At 40.8% G+C, this 20,870-nt stretch overlaps 1 protein-coding gene across 2 annotated transcripts; it reads left to right on the top strand.

Annotated features, from left to right (window-relative positions):
• Window positions 1-1,178: 1,178 nt before the first annotated feature.
• On the top strand, window positions 1,179-19,584 carry LOC128698601 (uridine diphosphate glucose pyrophosphatase NUDT14-like). Of its 2 annotated transcripts, none has more exons than XR_011394496.1 (5): window positions 1,179-2,012; window positions 7,139-7,247; window positions 7,984-8,216; window positions 8,713-8,789; window positions 16,825-19,584. XR_011394496.1 is itself a non-coding variant. In XM_053790931.2 (5 exons), the coding sequence occupies exons 1-5, from the start codon at window positions 1,425-1,427 to the stop codon at window positions 16,977-16,979; spliced, it is 1,140 nt and encodes a 379-aa protein (XP_053646906.2). In that variant the 5' UTR covers window positions 1,232-1,424; the 3' UTR covers window positions 16,980-19,584. The 2 variants fall into 2 exon arrangements, 1 of the variants encoding a protein (XP_053646906.2); XM_053790931.2 differs by having other exon boundaries at window positions 1,232-2,012; window positions 7,984-8,194.
• The last annotated feature ends 1,286 nt before the right edge of the window (window positions 19,585-20,870 follow it).

Below are 20,870 nucleotides of genomic sequence, written 5' to 3'. Positions count from 1 at the left end.
ATTGATGGCACTAGAAAGCAGACCGTGCTTCAACCAGCTCTCGAATGGAAATGACAAGGGTGAAAACGTGAGTGGTAACCACATCACCTCCACAATTGCCAGATCCACCTTCTCCTTGGCTGAACCTAGATACTGATCTGATGATGGGACTCCATCGTGACCCTTAGCACCTGGTTCACTGGATGGGGAGGTACCCTTTTAATGAGGGTGTGTACATGCACCGAATGAAGGTTACATACTCTTTGCATACCACATCGACATGGTGGTATTACTCTTTAACTAACATAATCACCTCAACTGAAATATGTCACATTACACCTAAATCACTCTATAATAAACTAGTTGATAAATGAGCACTTATGCAGCCTTTGGGTATCTTTATTCTGGAAACGTTTCGCCAGCCAGGGCTTCTTCAGTCCAATGCAGAGAAAGGTGGGAAGATTAGGAGTTTAAGGTGATCAGTCCCTCAGTCTGAAGTCGATGTGTTGAATCCATCAGTCTTGACTGGACTGAACACATCAGTCAAGACTGATGGACTCAACACATCGACTTCAGACTGAGGGACTGATCACCTCAAATTCCTAATCTTCCCACCTCTCTCTGCATTGGACTGAAGAAACCCTGGCTGGCGAAACGTTCCCGGAATAAAGATACAGAAATATTACACAAGTGTCTCATTTATCCACTTCAATGTATCATGTTCAAATAAATAAATAAATAAATAAATAATTAAACATGTCGTCCTGAACCCACAAAATGTCTTATGTCACTTCTAATTCCCCGTTGTTATCTTAGACAACTTACACTGATGTTATTGATGTAAGACAAGTGTTATCTCCCCCAAAATGGTGTGATTGTGGGTAAATAACTTAGTAAAACGCAGATATTTAGTGTTGAAGTTAGAGTAGCTGCTGCTGGAAGTAGTGTGATGCTTCTGATGCTCCAGCTGGAGGAAGATGTCAGTGCTGACCAATCACAGCACGTGTAGGTGAAGCATCAGCCAATCAGAATCAAGTATGGGTTGCGGTGGTCCAGGGTGTCGCTGCTGATTGGCTGATGATGTAAACAACAGGACAGCTGAGCCTCGACACCCGGCGCCGCCACAATGCTCTCATTCACTCTTCTTTAAAATTTATTTCCCTCAATATATCCACCTGTCTTGCAAAACTTAGCCATTTATGACGCATTTCAAAGTAAATATTTATTTTCACAAATAATGAGGGACTAAACACAAACATTTGTTTACGTTTTAAAATAATTAAGGTCATTATAATTGTGTAATTACTTATTAAAAATATTTAATAAGCGACCAATATGGCTCTCCTGAGCAAGACCCGTGAAACCAAGATTTTCACTTTTTAAATGCATAATACCGCCTTGTTATGCATTAATACGCGGACAAGTACAGGTGTAACCGTAGAGGCATGCGAGCACATGTGATGGATAAGAGTACTGAAGGATTCCTTCACGACGGAGTGAATTACGAGGATGTAGAAGTGAGAAGAAGGAAGAAGAAGCAGCATCACTCCAGACCTTCCACATCTCAGATGGTCCATAATGCTATCACACAAATCGGCTCTAAGGAAAAAGGCGCCTCCGTGCAGAAGATAAAGAAGTATATTTACGCTAACTACAAGGTGAACTTGAACAAAATCGATTTATTCATTAACAAGTATATGAAGAAAGGTGTGAGGGACGGACGGCTGATCAAGAGCACAGGCTTCCGTAACGGCGCTATCGGCTTTTTTAAAATAGCCGCTAAACCCAAGCCTGATTTCTCCGAGAAGCGGACACTAACCCCCGAGAAGAGGAAGAGGAAGAGGCTGGAGAAGCAAGTACCGGTGATCAGCCAGGTGGTGTCTGAGGGAGAGATAGACAGTAGTAACAGCAGTAACAGCCAGCTGTCACCTGTCAGTTCCTTCACTACTGTCATGGATCTTATTGATGATGTCTCTCTACAACCTCTCACTTCTTCACAGTTTGTTAATCCCTTGAGAATGCACTATAAACAGGTTAGTTTCATGGGGTTTAGTGTGCTTGATGCTGGTGAGGGGCTCTTGATGTAGGTAATGTATGCTGGTGAGGGGATCTTGATGTAGGGAATGTATGCTGGTGAGGGGATCTTGATGTAGGTAATGTATGCTGGTGAGGGGCTCTTGATGTAGGTAATGTATGCTGGTGAGGGGATCTTGATGTAGGGAATGTATGCTGGTGAGGGGATCTTGATGTAGGGAATTTATGCTGGTGAGGGGATCTTGATGTAGGTAATGTATGCTGGTGAGGGGCTCTTGATCTAGGGAATGTATGCTGGTGAGGGGATCTTGATGTACGGAATTTATGCTGGTGAGGGGCTCTTGATGTAGGTAATGTATGCTGGTGAGGGGCTCTTGATCTAGGGAATGTATGCTGGTGAGGGGATCTTGATGTAGGGAATGTATGCTGGTGAGGGGATCTTGATGTAGGGAATGTATGCTGGTGAGGGGATCTTGATGTAGGGAATGTATGCTGGTGAGGGTATCTTGATGTAGGGAATGTATGCTGGTGAGGGGATCTTGATGTAGGGAATGTATGCTGGTGAGGGGATCTTGATGTAGGGAATGTATGCTGGTGAGGGGATCTTGTTGTAGGGAATGTATGCTGGTGAGGGGATCTTGATGTAGGGAATGTATGCTGGTGAGGGGATCTTGATGTAGGGAATGTATGCTGGTGAGGGGATCTTAATCTAGGGAATGTATGCTGGTGAGGGGATCTTGATGTAGGGAATGTATGCTGGTGAGGGAATCTTGATGTAGGGAATGTATGCTGGTGAGGGGATCTTGATCTAGGGAATGTATGCTGGCGAGGGGCTCTTGATCTAGGTAATGTATGCTGGTGAGGGGCTCTTGATCTAGGGAATGTATGCTGGTGAGGGGCTCTTGATCTAGGGAATGTATGCTGGTGAGGGGCTCTTGATCTAGGGAATTGATGCTGGTGAGGGGCTCTTGATGCATGGAAGTTATGCTGGTGAGGGGCTCTTGATCTAGGGAATGTATGCTGGTGAGGGGATCTTGATCTAGGGAATTTATGCTGGTGAGGAGCTCTTGATCTTGGGAATTGATGCTGGTGAGGGGCTCTTGATCTAGGGAATTGATGCTGGTGAGGGGTTCTTGATCTAGGGAATCGGATCTGTGCTCCAGTTCCCTGAATACCTTCCACATCCCCCCACAGGCACTATATAACCCAACGAGTTTAGTGCTTCCCCCTTGATTATTATAATAATAATTTAAATAAGATATTACAAGGGCACCAGTGGAAGTCTTACAGTTAGGCTTTAAATAATAAGATATTACTAGGACGCCAAAGGAAATAAGTCACTGTGTCTGACTTTTTATGGATTATCTCAAGTAATTTTAACATGTTACTATGTATGATAATATTATCTCAAGTAATTTTAACATGTTACTATGTATGATAATTGTACTTACATGTACCTGTACCTAAATAAACAATAATACAGAATAGTGTCCAAACACTGTGCCGACAAATTCCACTTCCAAATTTAAAGCAGTAATCCATATTATTATTATTATAATCAAGGGGGAAGCGCTAAACCCGGAGGATTATACAGCTCCTGGGGGGGGGATGTGGAAGGCATTCAGGCTTAATTCGGGGAACGAGCACAGATCCAATTCCCTAAATCAAGAACCCCTCACCAACATCAAGGAACCTTCCTTGAGGGGCAGTAATCCATAAACATTATAACTGAAATAAAACATGTAGTACACATGTCGAGGAGATGACTGGTATTCTTAGGTTAAGCTTTCATATATTATCAATATTATATTCCTTCATCATCTACTGGTATGTCCCCAAACCCGTTGCACAAATTTGTGCCACCTGTTTGTAAAATAATTAAAAAAAATAATTATGAATAAAGCTCATCTTGCCTTATCAGCGAAGAGCTAAAATATATGTATTGCAGACATATTATTATTATTATTATAATCAAAAAGAAGCGATAAGCCACAAGGGCTATACAGCGCTATTGCAGACATAAATGGCTACCATATACATACATAGCACTGTATGTGCTGTAAAACTACTGCTGTATATTGTATATATTTTTTGGCTACTATATATCCTAACATCTTTTTCATGTGTTTTATCTTAATATTAGAGGTGTTAGCAAGTTTATTTAGATATAGAGCTGAGTGCCATGAAGAACAAGAAGTCAGTATGACTGTAAAAGAGCTTGACATGGGGTAATGCATACCTGAGTATTACTTTCATCCCAGTATCATGGATGGGGACTCTGCAATATTATTATTATAATCAAATAGAAGCACTAAACCTACAAGGGTCATACAGCACTGCCGGGCAGGGAAGGATGCAGGAGTAATGGGTAGCAAGAGGGAGAGGGATGATTATTAGGTCATGGAGTGCAGCAGGGCAGTGGATAGTGCAGGGGTAGAGGGTAGCAAGAGGTTGAGGTAGACTCTGCAATAAAATAGAGCAGCAGTATCCTAAAAGCACAAAAATGAAGACCTATTACCTATCCTGCTGTGTCATGATGAAAAGTAGTTTGTACTCAGATGCTCAGGGTAATGTAACCAAATCTAAGCATTCAACTTATTCAGTTAGAAGTATGAAATGAATGCATCAATCTGTACCTAGGACCCTATAAGATAAGATTTGTTTGGATTTTTAACCCAGAGGGTTTGCCACCCAGGATAGTCCAAGAAAGTCAATGTATCAACGAAAACTATTGCCCCTCAATGGAGGCTCCTTGATGCTGGTGAGGGGCTCTTGATCTAGGGAATTGGATCTGTGCTCCGGTTCTCTGATTTAAACCTGAATACCTTCCATCTCCCTCACGTGCTGTATAATCCTACGGGTTTAGTGCTCTCTCATGATTATAATAATAAAAATCACCGAGAACTATCTGTCTTATTTCCACAGGGGTCCTTCAGTCTTGTCCCCTAGGATGTGAACCACACCAGTCAACTAACACCCAGGTACCTACTTACTGCTAGATGAACAGGGACACCAGGTGCAAGGAAGCACCTCAGCATTTCCACCCATGTCGGGAATGTATTTGTTAACGCATCTGCTTTGGGGTTTTTCACATGTTCTAAATCCTCTTTCAATTTGTCATCCTCGGCCAGATTTCTTAGTAAGAACATACGAAAGAAGGAACACTGCAGCAGGCCTACTGACCCATGCGAAGTAGGTCCATGTTACCCTCTGGCTTAGCCCAATGACCCACCTAGTCAGGCCACTTCTACTTAAGGAAGGAGCACAGCTTCAGACCTAGTAGCACAAGCTAGTCACGTCCAACTCACACCCACTCATGTATTTATCTAACCTATTTTTAAAGCTACCTAATGTTTTAGCCTCTATAACTGTACTCGGGAGTTTGTTCCACTTGTCCACAACTCTATTACCAACTTGAAACCATTGCTGTGAATCCTGTCTTGGCTGGAAATTCTGAAATGTAATTTATAAATACTAAAGCCAAGACAGCAGTGCCTCAGTGTGCGCAACAAGGCCAACAGATTACTTGGATTTATCTCAAGAAGTATAAGTAACAGAAGTCCAAAAGTTATTTTACAGCTCTATACATCACTAGTGAGGCCTCATTTAGATTATGCTGCTCAGTTTTGGTCCCCTTACTACAGGATGGACATAGACTCATTAGAGAACATACAGAGAAGAATGACTAAAATGATTTACTGTGTAAGGAACCTCCCGTATGAAGATAGACTTAAAGCCTTAAATCTCCACTCTCTGGAGAGGCGTAGAATGAGGGGAGATATCATTGAAGTGTATAAGTGGATGACGGGCATAAACAAGGGAGACATTAATAAAGTACTGAGGGTGTCGAACCAGGTAAGAACCAGGAATAATGGATTTAAGTTGGATAAATTTAGATTTAGAAAGGACATAGGTAAGTACTGGTTTTCTAACAGAGTTGTAGATGCGTGGAACAGTCTTCCCTGTGGGGTGATAGAGGCTAGGACCTTGGGTAGCTTTAAAAAGAGACTGGACAAATATATGAGTGGGAGGGGCTGGGTTTGATTGGTGTTGGGGGGTGCGGGAGTTGTTTCTTGAGTAGCTTTAGGTAGATGTCGTTTGGATAAGGACCTGCCTCGTATGGGCCAGTAGGCCTTCTGCAGTGTTCCTACATTCTTATGTTCTTATGTTCTTATGTACAAATCTCCAAGGGAAAGCAGAGAAGATTCCTTCCTCTGTAAACCATGTGCGTTGTAAGAGGCGACTAAAATGCCGGGAGCAATGGGCTAGCAACCCCTTCTCTCGTATAAATTACTAAATGTAAAAAGAACCTTTTATTTTTTCTTCTTTTTCAGGTCATCCTGCCTTGGTGGGAGACAGCTGTTGTGTTAAAAAAGAATATACACAAATCACCACAGTAGCTACCATATGGTACCACTGTCATTAATATATGTATGTTGAAATCTAAAAAAAAATTCTATTTAATATATTGAATTGTTTTATAAACCACACAGTAAATGTTACAAACCCCTGAAACCCTCTCCAGGTACACACTGGACAGTTCATTTACTAAATTTGCCATTTTTCCACATTTAATTTTGAAATAAGCAATAATTCTACTGTAAAGTAAAAGGACACAAGTGCAACTAATGTGACATTTTATTATGGCAATGTTTCGCTCTCCAGGAGCTTTATCAAGCCGTTACAAACAGTACATGGACACACAGGGTATATATAGGCTCATGTGTCCATGTACTGTTTGTAACGGCTTGGCAAAGCTCCTGGAGAGTGAAACGTTGCCACAATAAAATGCCACATTAGTTGCACTTGTGTCCTTTTACTTTACATATTGTCGGTAATTCTACCAACTTTATTACAATAATTCTACTATAAATACCAGTTCATCAATTAAAAAAAAACTTGTCCTTATGACCAGATCCAGTTGAACTTCTTCTATGAACACATTATTGTTATATGTGCACATTGCTCCATATGTGTATCAAAGACCATTGGAGTTACTACATGCCTTATGTTCATAAGTTTACATTTCAGAGCCCCACTAATTCCCCATATATGTATGTGTACATTTGCTAAATCACTTTAGATATAAGTATGAATACTTAACATTTTCTTCTTTTTCTTTCAGAATGATATTGAAAAGATATGGGATCTTGTTAGCTTACATGAAAGTGTGTCTATCATCATATTCAATGTGGACAAGCAAAAACTAATCCTTGTGCGACAGTTCAGACCAGGTAAAAGTCACTGAACGTTGAAAGTTATACTGAGTAAGAAATTTGTTGTACACCTAATTGAATATCATGCTTAATCACAGACCAGGTGGGACTTGAAGCCATGGCAGGTGAGTGGTAGAACTGGCAGGCCAGTGTGCTAGCCAGTAGTTAGCACACTGGCCGACAAGTTTCAGGACATTCCTGTCATGGTTTAAGCCCCACTTGTTTTGATTCGTTTACAAATGTGATTACAATTTCATGACTCATACTTAAGTTTATAATCATCTTCGTATTTCTGCTTCACCTTTATTATTCTTGACTCAATTTATGCTCTGATGGTATTCACAGTGGACCAGCATTGTAATCATCCTTGTTTAACCCTTAAACTGTCCAAACATAGATCTACGTTTGTTCACGTAGCGCTCTGAACGTAGATCTATATTTTTTTACATGCTTTCTTATGGAGAAAATCAAGGTCAGAGCATTATGCCCACAAACGTAGATCTACGTTTGGATAGTTTAAGGGTTGAATCCACTGGTGACATGTCAAGCCTTATAATTATTATCAAAAAGAAGCGCTAAGCCACAAGTCAAGCCTTATAAGCCTTCTGATGTCCTGTTATTTTTATAGTTTCTTGATGTGAGAAATCACAAAAGCTCTTGGAAATTCATTATTTTGTCCACAGTGGTTATTTTGCATATTGTGATATCACCTGTTTACTGTGATTTTATTGCATAAATGTTTAATGTTTTACAGCGGTGTACTACAGTGGCATACCCCCAGAGGAGCGTGCATCGAGCACTATAAATACAGCCAAGTATCCAGGAATAAGAGGTCTTACTCTGGAATTCTGTGCTGGTATTGTGGACAAAAGTAAAGAACTTGTACAAATTGCCAGAGAAGAGGTGCTCGAAGAATGTGGTTATGATGTCCCTTTGGAACATTTTGAAAAAGTCATAACTTACAGGCAGGTGTCCACTTTGTACCATGTAAGTTTATTTTATTTTCAAAACCACTGGTGATCAGAATTATGCATGATTATTCCTTGTTCACTCACTGGTCTCTGAAGAAAAAAAAAAATTTAATTCGGTCTCGTTTCAAATGAATTTTCATAACTGTTTTGAAAACTTTGGACATTTATGTTGCTATGCCAACAAGTGATCATTTTTCATCAAATTCATTGCACTGTATTTTTTTATCTTTTAAACAACACATTAGCCATCTCTCACCAAGGCAAGGTAACCTCAAAATGAAGAAATGAAGTTTTTTCTTTTCATATTTCTTTTTTTTTTTTAATAAATAATTTTTTTTTTTTACAAAATTTGGGCACACAAGAATTAAAAATGCAGGTTATGCCACAACTAAATTTTTTTTTTTTTATTATTCAGCTTACAAAACTTATAACATTTTTCTTTGTTATTTTAAACATAAAACCTCTCAAGAGAAACCCAACATGCTTAACATAGTATACACTGGTATTAACAGGTCTGGTGTGGGAGTATCTGGTGATCGTCAAACAATGTTTTACGTAGAAGTGACAAACAACATGAAAGTAACTGAAGGTGAGTAAATACACGTACTCCATATCTGGTCAGCCACCTGTAGTAACAAAATAAATTAAAAGAAATTATGCCTTGCACTAAATGTTAATATATATATATATATATTTTATTATCACACTGGCCGATTCCCACCAAGGCAGGGTGGCCCGAAAAATAAAAACTTTCACCATCATTCACTCCATCACTGTCTTGCCAGAAAGGTGCTTTACACTACAGTTTTTAAACTGCAACATTAACACCCCTCCTTCAGAGTGCAGGCACTGTACTTCCCATCTCCAGGACTCAAGTCCGGCCTGCCGGTTTCCCTGAACCCCTTCATAAATGTTACTTTGCTCACACTCCAACAGCACGTCAAGTATTAAAAACCATTTGTCTCCATTCACTCCTATCAAACACGCTCACGCATGCCTGCTGGAAGTCCAAGCCCCTCGCACACAAAACCTCCTTTACCCCCTCCCTCCAACCTTTCCTAGGCCGACCCCTACCCCACCATCCTTCCACTACAGACTGATACACTCTTGAAGTCACTCTGTTTCACTCCATTCTCTCTACCTGTCCGAACCACCTCAACAACCCTTCCTCAGCCCTCTGGACAACAGTTTTGGTAATCCCGCATCTCCTCCTAACTTCCAAACTACGAATTCTCTGCATTATATTCACACCACACATTGCCCTCAGACATGACATCTCCACTGCCTCCAGCCTTCTCCTCGCTGCAACATTCATCACCCATGCTTCACACCCATATGTCCCCTCATGGAAGGTTCCTTGATGTTGGTGAGGGGCTCTTGACTTAGGGAATTGAATCTGTGCTCTAGTTCCCCGAATTAAGCCTGAATGCCTTCCACATCCCCCCCTGGACGCTGTATAATCCTACGGGTTTAGCGCTTCCCCCTTGATTATAATAATAATAATTCACACCCATATAAGAGCATTGGTAAAACTATACTCTCATACATTCCCCTCTTTGCCTCCAAGGACAAAGTTCTTTGTCTCCACAGACTCCTAAGTGCACCACTCACCCTTTTCCCCTCATCAATTCTATGATTCACCTCATCTTTCATAGACCCATCTGCTGACACGTCCACTCCCAAATATCTGAATACATTCACCTCCTCCATACTCTCTCCCTCCAATCTGATATCCAATCTTTCATCACCTAATCTTTTTGTTATCCTCATAACCTTACTCTTTCCTGTATTCACTTTTAATTTTCTTCTTTTGCACACCCTACCAAATTCATCCACCAATCTCTGCAACTTCTCTTCAGAATCCCCCAAGAGCACAGTGTCATCAGCAAAGAGCAACTGTGACAACTCCCACTTTATGTGTGATTCTTTATCTTTTAACTCCATGCCTCTTGCCAAGACCCTCGCATTTACTTCTCTTACAACCCCATCTATAAATATATTAAACAACCACGGTGACATCACACATCCTTGTCTAAGACCTACTTTTACTGGGAAATAATTTCCCTCTTTCCTACATACTAACTTGAGCCTCACTATCCTCGTAAAAACTCTTCACTGCTTTCAGTAACCTACCTCCTACACCATACACCTGCAACATCTGCCACATTGCCCCCCTATCCACCCTGTCATACACCTTTTCCAAATCCATAAATGCCACAAAGACCTCTTTAGCCTTATCTAAATACTGTTCACTTATATGTTTCACTGTAAACACCTGGTCAGCACACCCCCTACCTTTCCTAAAGCCTCCTTGTTCATCTGCTATCCTATTCTCCGTCTTACTCTTAATTCTTTCAATAATAACTCTACCATACACTTTACCAGGTATACTCAACAGACTTGTCCCCTTTGCCTTTATACAAAGGAACTTTTCATGCTCTCTGCCAATCCCTAGGTACCTTACCCTCTTCCATACATTTATTAAATAATTGCACCAACCACTCCAAAACTATATCCCCACCTGCTTTTAACATTTCTATCTTTATCCCATCAATCCCGGCTGCCTTACCCCCTTTCATTTTACCTACTGCCTCACGAACTTCCCCCACACTCACAACTGGCTCTTCCTCACTCCTACAAGATGTTATTCCTCCTTGCCCTATACACGAAATCACAGCTTCCCTTTCATCAACATTTAACAATTCCTCAAAATATTCCCTCCATCTTCCCAATACCTCTAACTCTCCATTTAATAACTCTCCTCTCCTATTTTTAACTGACAAGTCCATTTGTTCTCTAGGCTTCCTTAACTTGTTAATCTCACTCCAAAACTTTTTCTTATTTTCAACAAAATTTGTTGATAACATCTCACCCACTCTCTCATTTGCTCTCTTTTTACATTGCTTCACCACTCTCTTAACCTCTCTCTTTTTCTCCATATACTCTTCCCTCCTTGCATCACTTCTACTTTGTAAAAACTTCTCATATGCTAACTTTTTCTCCCTTACTACTCTCTTCACATCATCATTCCACCAATCGCTCCTCTTCCCTCCCGCACCCACTTTCCTGTAACCACAAACTTCTGCTGAACACTCTAACACTACATTTTTAAACCTACCCCATACCTCTTCGACCCCATTTCCTATGCTCTCATTAGCCCATCTATCCTCCAATAGCTGTTTATATCTTACCCTAACTGCCTCCTCTTTTAGTTTATAAACCTTCACCTCTCTCTTCCCTGATGCTTCTGTTCTCCTTGTATCCCATCTACCTTTTACTCTCAGTGTAGCTACAACTAGAAAGTGATCTGATATATCTGTGGCCCCTCTATAAACATGTACATCCTGAAGTCTACTCAGCAGTCTTTTATCTACCAATACATAATCCAACAAACTACTGTCATTTCGCCCTACATCATATCTTGTATACTTATTTATCCTCTTTTTCTTAAAATATGTATTACCTATAACTAAACCCCTTTCATACAAAGTTCAATCAAAGGGCTCCAATTATCATTTACACCTGGCACCCCAAACTTACCTACCACACCCTCTCTAAAAGTTTCTCCTACTTTAGCATTCAGATCCCCTACCACAATTACTCTCTCACTTGGTTCAAAGGCTCCTATACATTCACTTAACATCTCCCAAAATCTCTCTCTCTCCTCTACATTCCTCTCTTCTCCAGGTGCATACACACTTATTATGACCCACTTTTTGCATCCAACCTTTACTTTAATCCACATAATTCTTGAATTTACACATTCATATTCTCTTTTCTCCTTCCATAACTGATCCTTCAACATTACTGCTACCCCTTCCTTTGCTCTAACTCTCTGATACTCCAGATTTAATCCCATTTATTTCCCCCCACCGAAACTCCCCTACCCCCTTCAGCTTTGTTTCGCTTAGGGCCAGGACATCCAACTTCTTTTCATTCATAACATCAGCAATCATCTGTTTCTTGTCATCCACGCACATTCAAGCATCCCAGTTTTATAAAGTTTTTCTTCTTCTCTTTTTTAGTAAATGTCTACAGGAGAAGGGGTTACTAGCCCATTGCTCCCGGCATTTTAGTCGCCTCATACGACACGCCTGGCTTACGGAGGAAAGATTCTTTTCCACTTCCCCATGGACAATAGAAGAAATAAAGAAGAACAAAAGCTATTTAGAAAAAGGAGAAAAACCTAGATGTATGTATATATATATGCATGTGCGTGTCTGTGAAGTGTGACCAAAGTGTAAGTAGGAGTAGCAAGATATCCCTGTTATCTAGCGTGTTTATGAGACAGAAAAAGAAACCAGCAATCCTACCATCATGCAAAACAGTTACAGGTTTGTTTCACATTATTATTATTATAATCAAGGGGAAGCACTAAACCCCTAGGATTATACAGCGCCTGGGGGGGAGGATGTGGAAGGCATTCAGGCTTAATTCGGGGAACTGGAGCACAGATCCAATTCCCTAAATCAAGAGCCCCTCACCAACATCAAGGAACCTTCCCTGAGGGGTTTCTGTTTCACAGCCATCTGGCAGGATGGTAGTACTTCCCTGGGTGGTTGCTGTCTACCAAATATATATATACTATATATATTTTGAACACTGAATTGATCCCAGACATGACAGACTCGCCGCCTCCAATCTCCATTATTCAAAAACCATGTTTCGCCTCATACATGTGTTGGGACTGCTGTTCTCTTACACATTATATTTTGCAGCTGTTGAACTGCTTTCTTTGTACACATTCCTTGCCACTCCTGCTGCTTTCATATTATTATTATAATCAAAAAGAAGCGCTAAGCCACAAGGGCTATACAGCGCTGCAGGGTAGGGAAGGAAGCAAGGGAATTGGATGGCAGAAGGGAGGGGGGATGATCAGCAGGTTACAGAAAACAGCGGGGCAGGGGATAGTATGGGAGTAGAGGGTAGCAAGAGATACAAGTAGAAAGGGCTGAAAGTATCAGAATTTGTGAAGTAAGTCAGTCGTTGTCAAAAAGTCAATGAGAGAGTCCGGATGAAAGGTGGGTCCATCAGCGAGAAGGGAAGGTAAAGAGAGAGCAGCGGGGCGAAGACGACGACAGAGGTAAATTCTGCGTGCTCGTTGATAAAGTGGGCAGTCCAACAGAATGTGGCTGACTGATAATGGAGCTTGGCAATTCTCACAGAGAGGAGCAAGACGCCTCTCCATGAGATATCCATGAGTAAGACGAGTATGGCCAATGCGAAGACGGGAGAGAGTAGTCTCCCAACCTCGACACTGGTGATAAGAAGATGGCCAGTAACCTATACTCGGTTTAATAGACTGAAGTTTGTTGCCGAGCATAGTAGACCAACGTTGTTGCCAACGGGTGTGAAGGTGGGAAGATATTACAGCAAAATAGTCCGTACATGGAATACCTCTATAAGAAACTGGTAGGTCATGTACTGCTGACCGCGCAGCAGTGTCTGCCTGTTCATTGCCCTGTACGTCAACATGACCAGGGACCCAACAAAAAACAATATCTTTATGCTTAGTAAAGATGCGGCGTAGCCAAAGTTGGATACGGAGGACTAAGGGGTGAGGTGTATCAAATTTTTGTATAGCCTGTAAAGCACTAAGGGAGTCTGAGACAACCACAAATGATGACACAGGCATAGATGCAATACGGATAAGTGCTGTAAGGATGGCATATAATTCAGCAGTAAAAATACTAGCTGAAGATAGTAAATGCCCTTGTACGACGCTGTCCGGAAACACTGCTGCGAATCCTACGCCGTCAGAAGACTTAGAGCCATCTGTGTACACAGCAATGGCATGAGAATGAGAGTGAAAGTGGTCAAGAAAAAGAGAGCGGGAAGCGACCGTAGACAGTTGGGCTTTCGAGCAAGGGAGGGAGAAAGAACAGACTCGAACAGCTGGAACTTCCCAGGGGGGTAGGGAAAAGTGAGATGCTACATGTACATAGAAAGGTGGTAGTTGAAGAGAAGACAAGAGCGAATGAAGGCGAAGAGAGAAGGGACGGAGTAAGCAGGGGCGGCGAACAAATAAAGAATGTCTACTAATATCAGTGACCATTCTATAAATGGAAGGATTGCGGAGATCATGAGAGCGTACATAGTAGCGCAGGCAATGGGCATCACGGCGATCGGATAAGGATGGAACGTTCGCTTCTGCATAGAGGCTTTCGACAGGGGAAGAGCGAAAAGCACCAAGGCATAAACGTAATCCTTGGTGATGAATGGGGTTAAGGCTAGAGAGAGTAGCAGGAGATGCCGCTGAATAGATCTGGTCACCATAATCAAGTTTCGATAAAATAAGGGTGGAATGTAGGTGAAGGAGGGTTCGACGATCAGCTCCCCACGAAAGATGAGCAAGGGTTTTAAGAAGGTTCAGCCGGCTGTGACAAGTTGCCTTCAGAGAGGTAATGTGAGGTTTCCAGGATAACCTACGATCAAAGAGGAGGCCCAGAAACTTGACTGTATCACGTTCAGGGATACGTGAGCCATAGAGGTACAAAGGATGATCAGAGATGACAGAGCGTCTAGTGAAAGTGATTTGGTGGGTTTTAGTGCTGGAAAATTTAAACCCATGTGTGGTGGCCCAATTGGAAACACGGTCGACTGCATGCTGGAGAGAAACTGTAAGGAGGTGACAGTCAGCGCCTGCACAGGCAATAGCGAAGTCATCAACATAGAGTGATGACCAAATATTTGATGGAAGACTAGAGGCCAAATCATTAATAGCAAGGAGAAAAAGTGTTGTGCTCAGAACACATCCCTGGGGGACACCTTCAGCTTGGACAAAGTCCGGGGAGAGCACATTATTAACCCGAACACGGAAATGCCTGTCAGTTAAAAAGTTCTTAAGGAAGGATGGTAGATTGCCTCGAAGGCCTAAGGAGTGGGCTTGGGCTAAAATATTATACCTCCAAGTTGTGTCATATGCCTTCTCAAGGTCAAAAAATATGGCAATAACTGAGTGGTTATTCGCAAAGGCATTACGAACATACGTATCCAAGCGCAGTAAGGGGTCTATGGTAGAACGTCCCTTACGAAAGCCATATTGACGAGTGGAGAGACTGTTGTGTGTCTCTAAATACCACACTAAACGTCTATTTACTAGACGTTCCATTACTTTGCAAACTGCACTGGTAAGAGCAATGGGACGATAGTGGGTGCTGCTTTCATAACTTCACTCGTTCTGGGATTCATTTAAGTCTTCGTAGACCCAACATGTTCAGTCCTTTCTATCTGTTCAGAAATCTGAGCTTTCATTTTAACACCTTTACTTTCAATTAGCTGAAAATGAACAGTGAAAAGCTATCTTTTACATATGATTTAAACTCCAGCTTTTGTAGATTTTCTCTCAGAAGCACTGTCATTAGCAAAGAGCAACTGTGACAATTTCCTCTTCATGTAATTTATTATTATTATTATAATCAAGGGGGAAGCGCTAAACCCGGAGGATTATACAGCGCCTGGGGGGGGGATATGTGGAAGGCATTCAGGCTTAATTCGGGGAACTGGAGCACAGATCCAATTCCCTAAATCAAGAGCCCCTCACCAACATCAAGGACCCTTCCTTGAGGGGCCCCTTCATGTAATTTAGATTATCCCTAAAACTCATTTACAACTCCATTCATATACATTCAAGCACCAGAGTAACATTACACACACCTATCCGAGGCTGCTTGTATTGGAAAGGACTCATCTTTTACTTACCACGAGCCTCACTCAAACGTACTTCACAGATTTCAACAACTTACCACCTATTCCATAAATGTGCACCACCTCATTGCTCTACTACAGTGGAACCTTGGTACTCTAAGAATTCGGGATTCAAATGCTATGTTCAGTATAAAAAAAAAAAAAAAAAAAAAAAAATCGCTCGGTAGTCAACCGTTTTCTTGGCATTTGACCAAACACGACTTGCCAGAACTTCGCTGTAAACCGTTTCGTGTTTCTTCGCATTTCTTTTTTTTATATTATATGTATAAATAAGTCACCTTGGGGCCTAAGAAGATTAGTGATAACAGCCAACCAAAAAGAAAATTGGTTGGGAAAAATTTGTTCGGTACTCGAACAGCCTTCTGGAATGAATCAAGTTCGAGTAATGAGATTCCACTGTACATTTACTTTCATGCACAGGACAGCTCTTGTTCCTTATGTAAATAGTGGACACTAAATTTAAGTGCAGATACTATTCACATGTATTTTCTTACATTCCTAAACAACTTTTCTTTATCATTCTTTTAATGCTGTTATATTTAGGAGTGAGTAATAAACCCATAGGGGTCATGCAGCACCTGGAGAATGGGAGGCAATCAAGTTTGATCCAAGAGAGTGGAGAAAAATTTTAGTTCTTTGAAGGGACCACTATTCTTAATAGGCTCATTTCTTTACACTATTATAATCATATTGATGTTCTTTGCCAAACCTCAGTTATCTTCCATACATATATTACGTGTGTTAATCTTTCCAAAACTATCCCCACCTGCTCTTTGCATTTGTTTTAAACCCATCCATCCATACTGCTTCACCAACTTCTGGTTTTAGTGCTTTATTTTATTATAATAATAATTCACAAACTTATTCTATACTTGCCTTTTTGACTCTGTCTACTAACATTTTTCTCTATTATATAGGTGGTGGCTTAGCAGCGGAAGGCGAGATGATTGAAGTGGTGGAGTTGTCCTTGGCTGAACTAAAAGTTTTATTGAAGCAATCAGAAGTGAACTGTCCTGGAGGCCTTCTGTTTGGTCTAATGTGGTTTTTGCAACATAAAGCACCTCAAGAGTAGCATATCAGTATTATATGCACAACACAAATTGAAGGACCTCATATTTTTGTACAAATACTCTACAGCCATTTTTTAATATACAAGAAAAACATTATTTTATCACTATGGCTGTGTAATTCTCTTGTTAATCACACCTCATTAATCCTGAATCATAGGGACCAGGAGCTTTCCAATAAGATTTTCTGATCGACACAAGGAAAGTGTTGCCGAGCATAATTCCTTTGAGGGGGAAGAGGGTTGACGAAGTCGAAAGGTTTCTAAAGAACAAAAGGGCACAATACACAAATAACCTGCACATAGGAAAGAGGAGCTTACAACGATGTTTTGGTCCGACTTTGGACTATTTACAAAGCCTAAGTGTAGGTTATTTATGTACTGATTACCTGTAACCCTTAAGGGTTTAGTTCTCCATGAGTATGATTACAAAAGCATGGAGGTTGAGCTCTTGTTAGTAGCAGTCGTAGTTTGAAAAAAAAAAAATTGTGTATTAATGGCGAAACGTAAATAATGAATAAAGCCAGGACTTGGCAACCATGGGAGAAGTTTCTAGGGACTTCCATGGATTGTATTTCTGAAAGGTATCTTAGGTTCACAGTAGGAAAGCCCTGAAGCAGCAAAGGTTGGAGGGCAGCAAGTGTAGACATCCTCAGTGATGTCTAGCCCAAATGTGTAATTGCCAGAGGTGGTATCATGAGATATACTACATTTGCAAAGGCATTGTCTTGGTTCAGAATCTTTCAGGAAGTGTTTATTCGTGGGGAAGAGTGTGTGGGTAGTGCTAAACCCATGTGGATAACATGGCACTAATTATTATTATTATTATCAAAACTAAGCACTAAACTTCCGGGGTCATGTGTCACTGCATGGCACTAAACAGTAGAAAATTATTGCAACCAAAACTGGTGTCAAAAATGGTAGAAAAGTAGTGTGGGAGGGGAAATGGGGTAGTGAAAAGTGCCAAGATAAAGACAAGGTTGGTGTAGTATTTTGGGTTCATCAAGAAGGATTGGATTTGTGCTCCAATTCCCTGAATAAAGCCTGAATGTTTTCCACCCTTTCCCCCACAGGTGCAGTATAATCCCTACAGGTTTACCGTTTCCCCCATAATAATCGAAGAGGAAGGAAGGAGAGGGGAAGGTTCCCTGTATCACTAACTTACTGAGGTCATGACTGCATACATAGTGTTGCACATGCATTGTCTTCATTATACAAACCAGTTTACAGCTGCACTGAAGGATAACATAGTTCAAAACAGCCAACACTGACATCTTATGAATAATGAAAAAAAAATATGGTAATAAAAGTTAATACAGTATTGATATGTTGCTGCTTGGTTATCAGTACAATGAATGAACCTGCATTTCCACACCAAAGGCCAATGAAGTTGAGAGCAACCGAGAGCTTTCTCACTATCCATCCTCTGGCAGTATGCATCTTCACTACCAAGTGCAGAATAACACTGCAAAGAGCATGGATAACCTCTTAGAAGGTCCAGATACAACTGAACTTGTGCCAAGAAACCGAAGAGCAGTTTTATTTAGAATTATATTTGCAGTTGATTGGATAACTCCATTAGTTGCTCTTGGCCATGAAATGACAGGTGTGGAACAAAAACTTCAAATAAATTGCATATCCAAGTCAGAGGTACTTGGGGAAGGGTGGGGAGAGATCAAGAAAATGTATTTTTTTCTTCGAATTTTTGCAGTAGTATTGGATAACAATCAGTTTGCATTCATGTAATTTAACTGGAATGCTGCATTTTACTTTAATAATGGTTTCAACCTTTTTATGTTCAATTAAAGTGTGGCACCGACACCCAAGAGGCTTAAATTCAGTTCATTCAAAGCTGAAAAAATGTCCACCAGGCATACTAGGTTTTGTAAACCAGTATTCGTGAAGGCAAGTAAAATGGATTTTCCACAGACAGCTGTTGCAATTATCTTGGTTCAAAAAGCCTTGTCTTGTCAGCATTACTGCATGACAGCCAACACACTTCACTATGGGGGGATCAAGTCTTGAATTTGTTGTCCATCTAGCTGCATAAGCAGACAAGCTTTGAAGAAGCTTCCCATTTTCTTTAAATCAGTGAGCATTGACTTAAGCCTATCTGGCTTGTCTTTAACAGCAAGGGCCTCTTTGAATGCTGTAGTGTACCCAGGACACTGATAATGTGACTTTTCTGATATATTTCCCATCATTGATATTTATTCCCATGCACCCAGTTGCTTCCATTAGTTCTGAAGATAATGCTCATCAGATTAAAGTCTTGGACTTTTCACTCTCCCTGGCTGCCTCATTCATACAATAGGGCTCCAATACATTTCTTCCCCCTGTCTGACCCTCTAATTCACTTTTGTTTCCCTATTTCATTCTGAATAAGAAGTCACTACAGAGTGGCTAGAACAATTCATTGTTCCTCCATTTCTCTGGCCCTCTTCATTGCTAGTGATGGCAATACTAGCCTTCTCTGCAGCAGATGTGGCTGTGTACTGCTCTTCACAATTGTTTTAATGGTTTGGTTCTGTTTTTAAAGGGAACCACTTTAAGTGTGATTATTTTTAATAATAGCTCTTATGTATACTTATCAATACATGGAGAATTCTGATTTGTTTTTCTTTATTCCAGCTTCATTATAATCAGTGCAAATGCAAAGAACAGGTCCCACAATCTTATCTGAAAATACAAAATAATGAACACAGCATTTAGACACACCACCTTCCCACTATGATTATTACAGTAATAACATCTTGGGAGAGGGAGGACTAAACCTGTAGGGATCATACAACACCTGGGGAAATGGGAGGCAATAACTACCCTCAGAGATGGTGCCTTGATGCTCTACCCATGAGGAACCCTGCTATGAATAAAACTGACCCTTGTGGGTTTAGCATTTAGTTATGATTATAATAAATAATATGAATAGAGCTGGCAAACTGACCTCTTACTTTTGCACACAAAATATGTCGTGAAAATTTATGGAAAATGCCGTAAGCATAGGACAATTTTAATATATGCATTGCCATCACTAGTTGTCAACCGTTGGCTCGGGCACTATAATCAGCATTGCTAAGCAAGTCTTTATACATTTTAAGGCTTTTAAGCTTAAATTTTACTCTGGTATGAAGTGTAATAAATGTGACTGCAGGTTAAGGCCTAATAACTTTAATTACCAAGTTTCATAAACAATATTAATGCTGGTGCCACTCTTTCATCTAACAAGTGTTTTAGAGACTAGACCAAAATTCAGCAGTCTGACTATGGTTATCTATTCATAGGTTTGTCTTATGAGAAAATTCCAACGTTCATTTTGAAATATTCATTTTGCTATAGTGAATTTCCAGTTCAAGGGAGACACCTATAAAGAGGAGAGCACATTACATGACAAACCTTCAATTATTTTAATTATCATTTTTTTTTTTTATTTTTTTTTTTTATTATCACACCGGCCGATTCCCACCAAGGCAGGGTGGCCCGAAAAAGAAAAACTTTCACCATCATTCACTCCATCACTGTCTTGCCAGAAGGGTGCTTTACACTACAGTTTTTAAACTGCAACATTAACACCCCTCCTTCAGAGTGCAGGCACTGTACTTCCCATCTCCAGGACTCAAGTCCGGCCTGCCGGTTTCCCTGAATCCCTTCATAAATGTTACTTTGCTCACACTCCAACAGCACGTCAAGTATTAAAAACCATTTGTCTCCATTCACTCCTATCAAACACGCTCACGCATGCCTGCTGGAAGTCCAAGCCCCTCGCACACAAAACCTCCTTTACCCCCTCCCTCCAACCCTTCCTAGGCCGACCCCTACCCCGCCTTCCTTCCACTACAGACTGATACACTCTTGAAGTCATTCTGTTTCGCTCCATTCTCTCTACATGTCCGAACCACC

The sequence above is a fragment of the Cherax quadricarinatus genome, chromosome 88, assembly GCF_038502225.1.
Source record: "Cherax quadricarinatus isolate ZL_2023a chromosome 88, ASM3850222v1, whole genome shotgun sequence".
In the NCBI taxonomy this organism is placed as follows: Eukaryota; Metazoa; Arthropoda; class Malacostraca; order Decapoda; family Parastacidae; genus Cherax; species Cherax quadricarinatus.
Note: the sequence above shows the minus strand (reverse complement) of the source record. Positions and strands in the feature narration are given on the sequence as shown.

Bases quoted from the DNA above. Each gene is read 5' to 3' on its own strand.
- LOC128698601 (XM_053790931.2), top strand. From the start codon at position 1,425: ATGCGAGCACATGTGATGGATAAGAGTACTGAAGGATTCCTTCACGAC. The intron at 7,248-7,983 runs GTAAAAGTCACT...AATGTTTTACAG, and splicing joins TGTGCGACAGTTCAGACCAG to CGGTGTACTACAGTGGCATA. The intron at 8,195-8,712 runs GCAGGTGTCCAC...TGGTATTAACAG, and splicing joins GAAAAAGTCATAACTTACAG to GTCTGGTGTGGGAGTATCTG.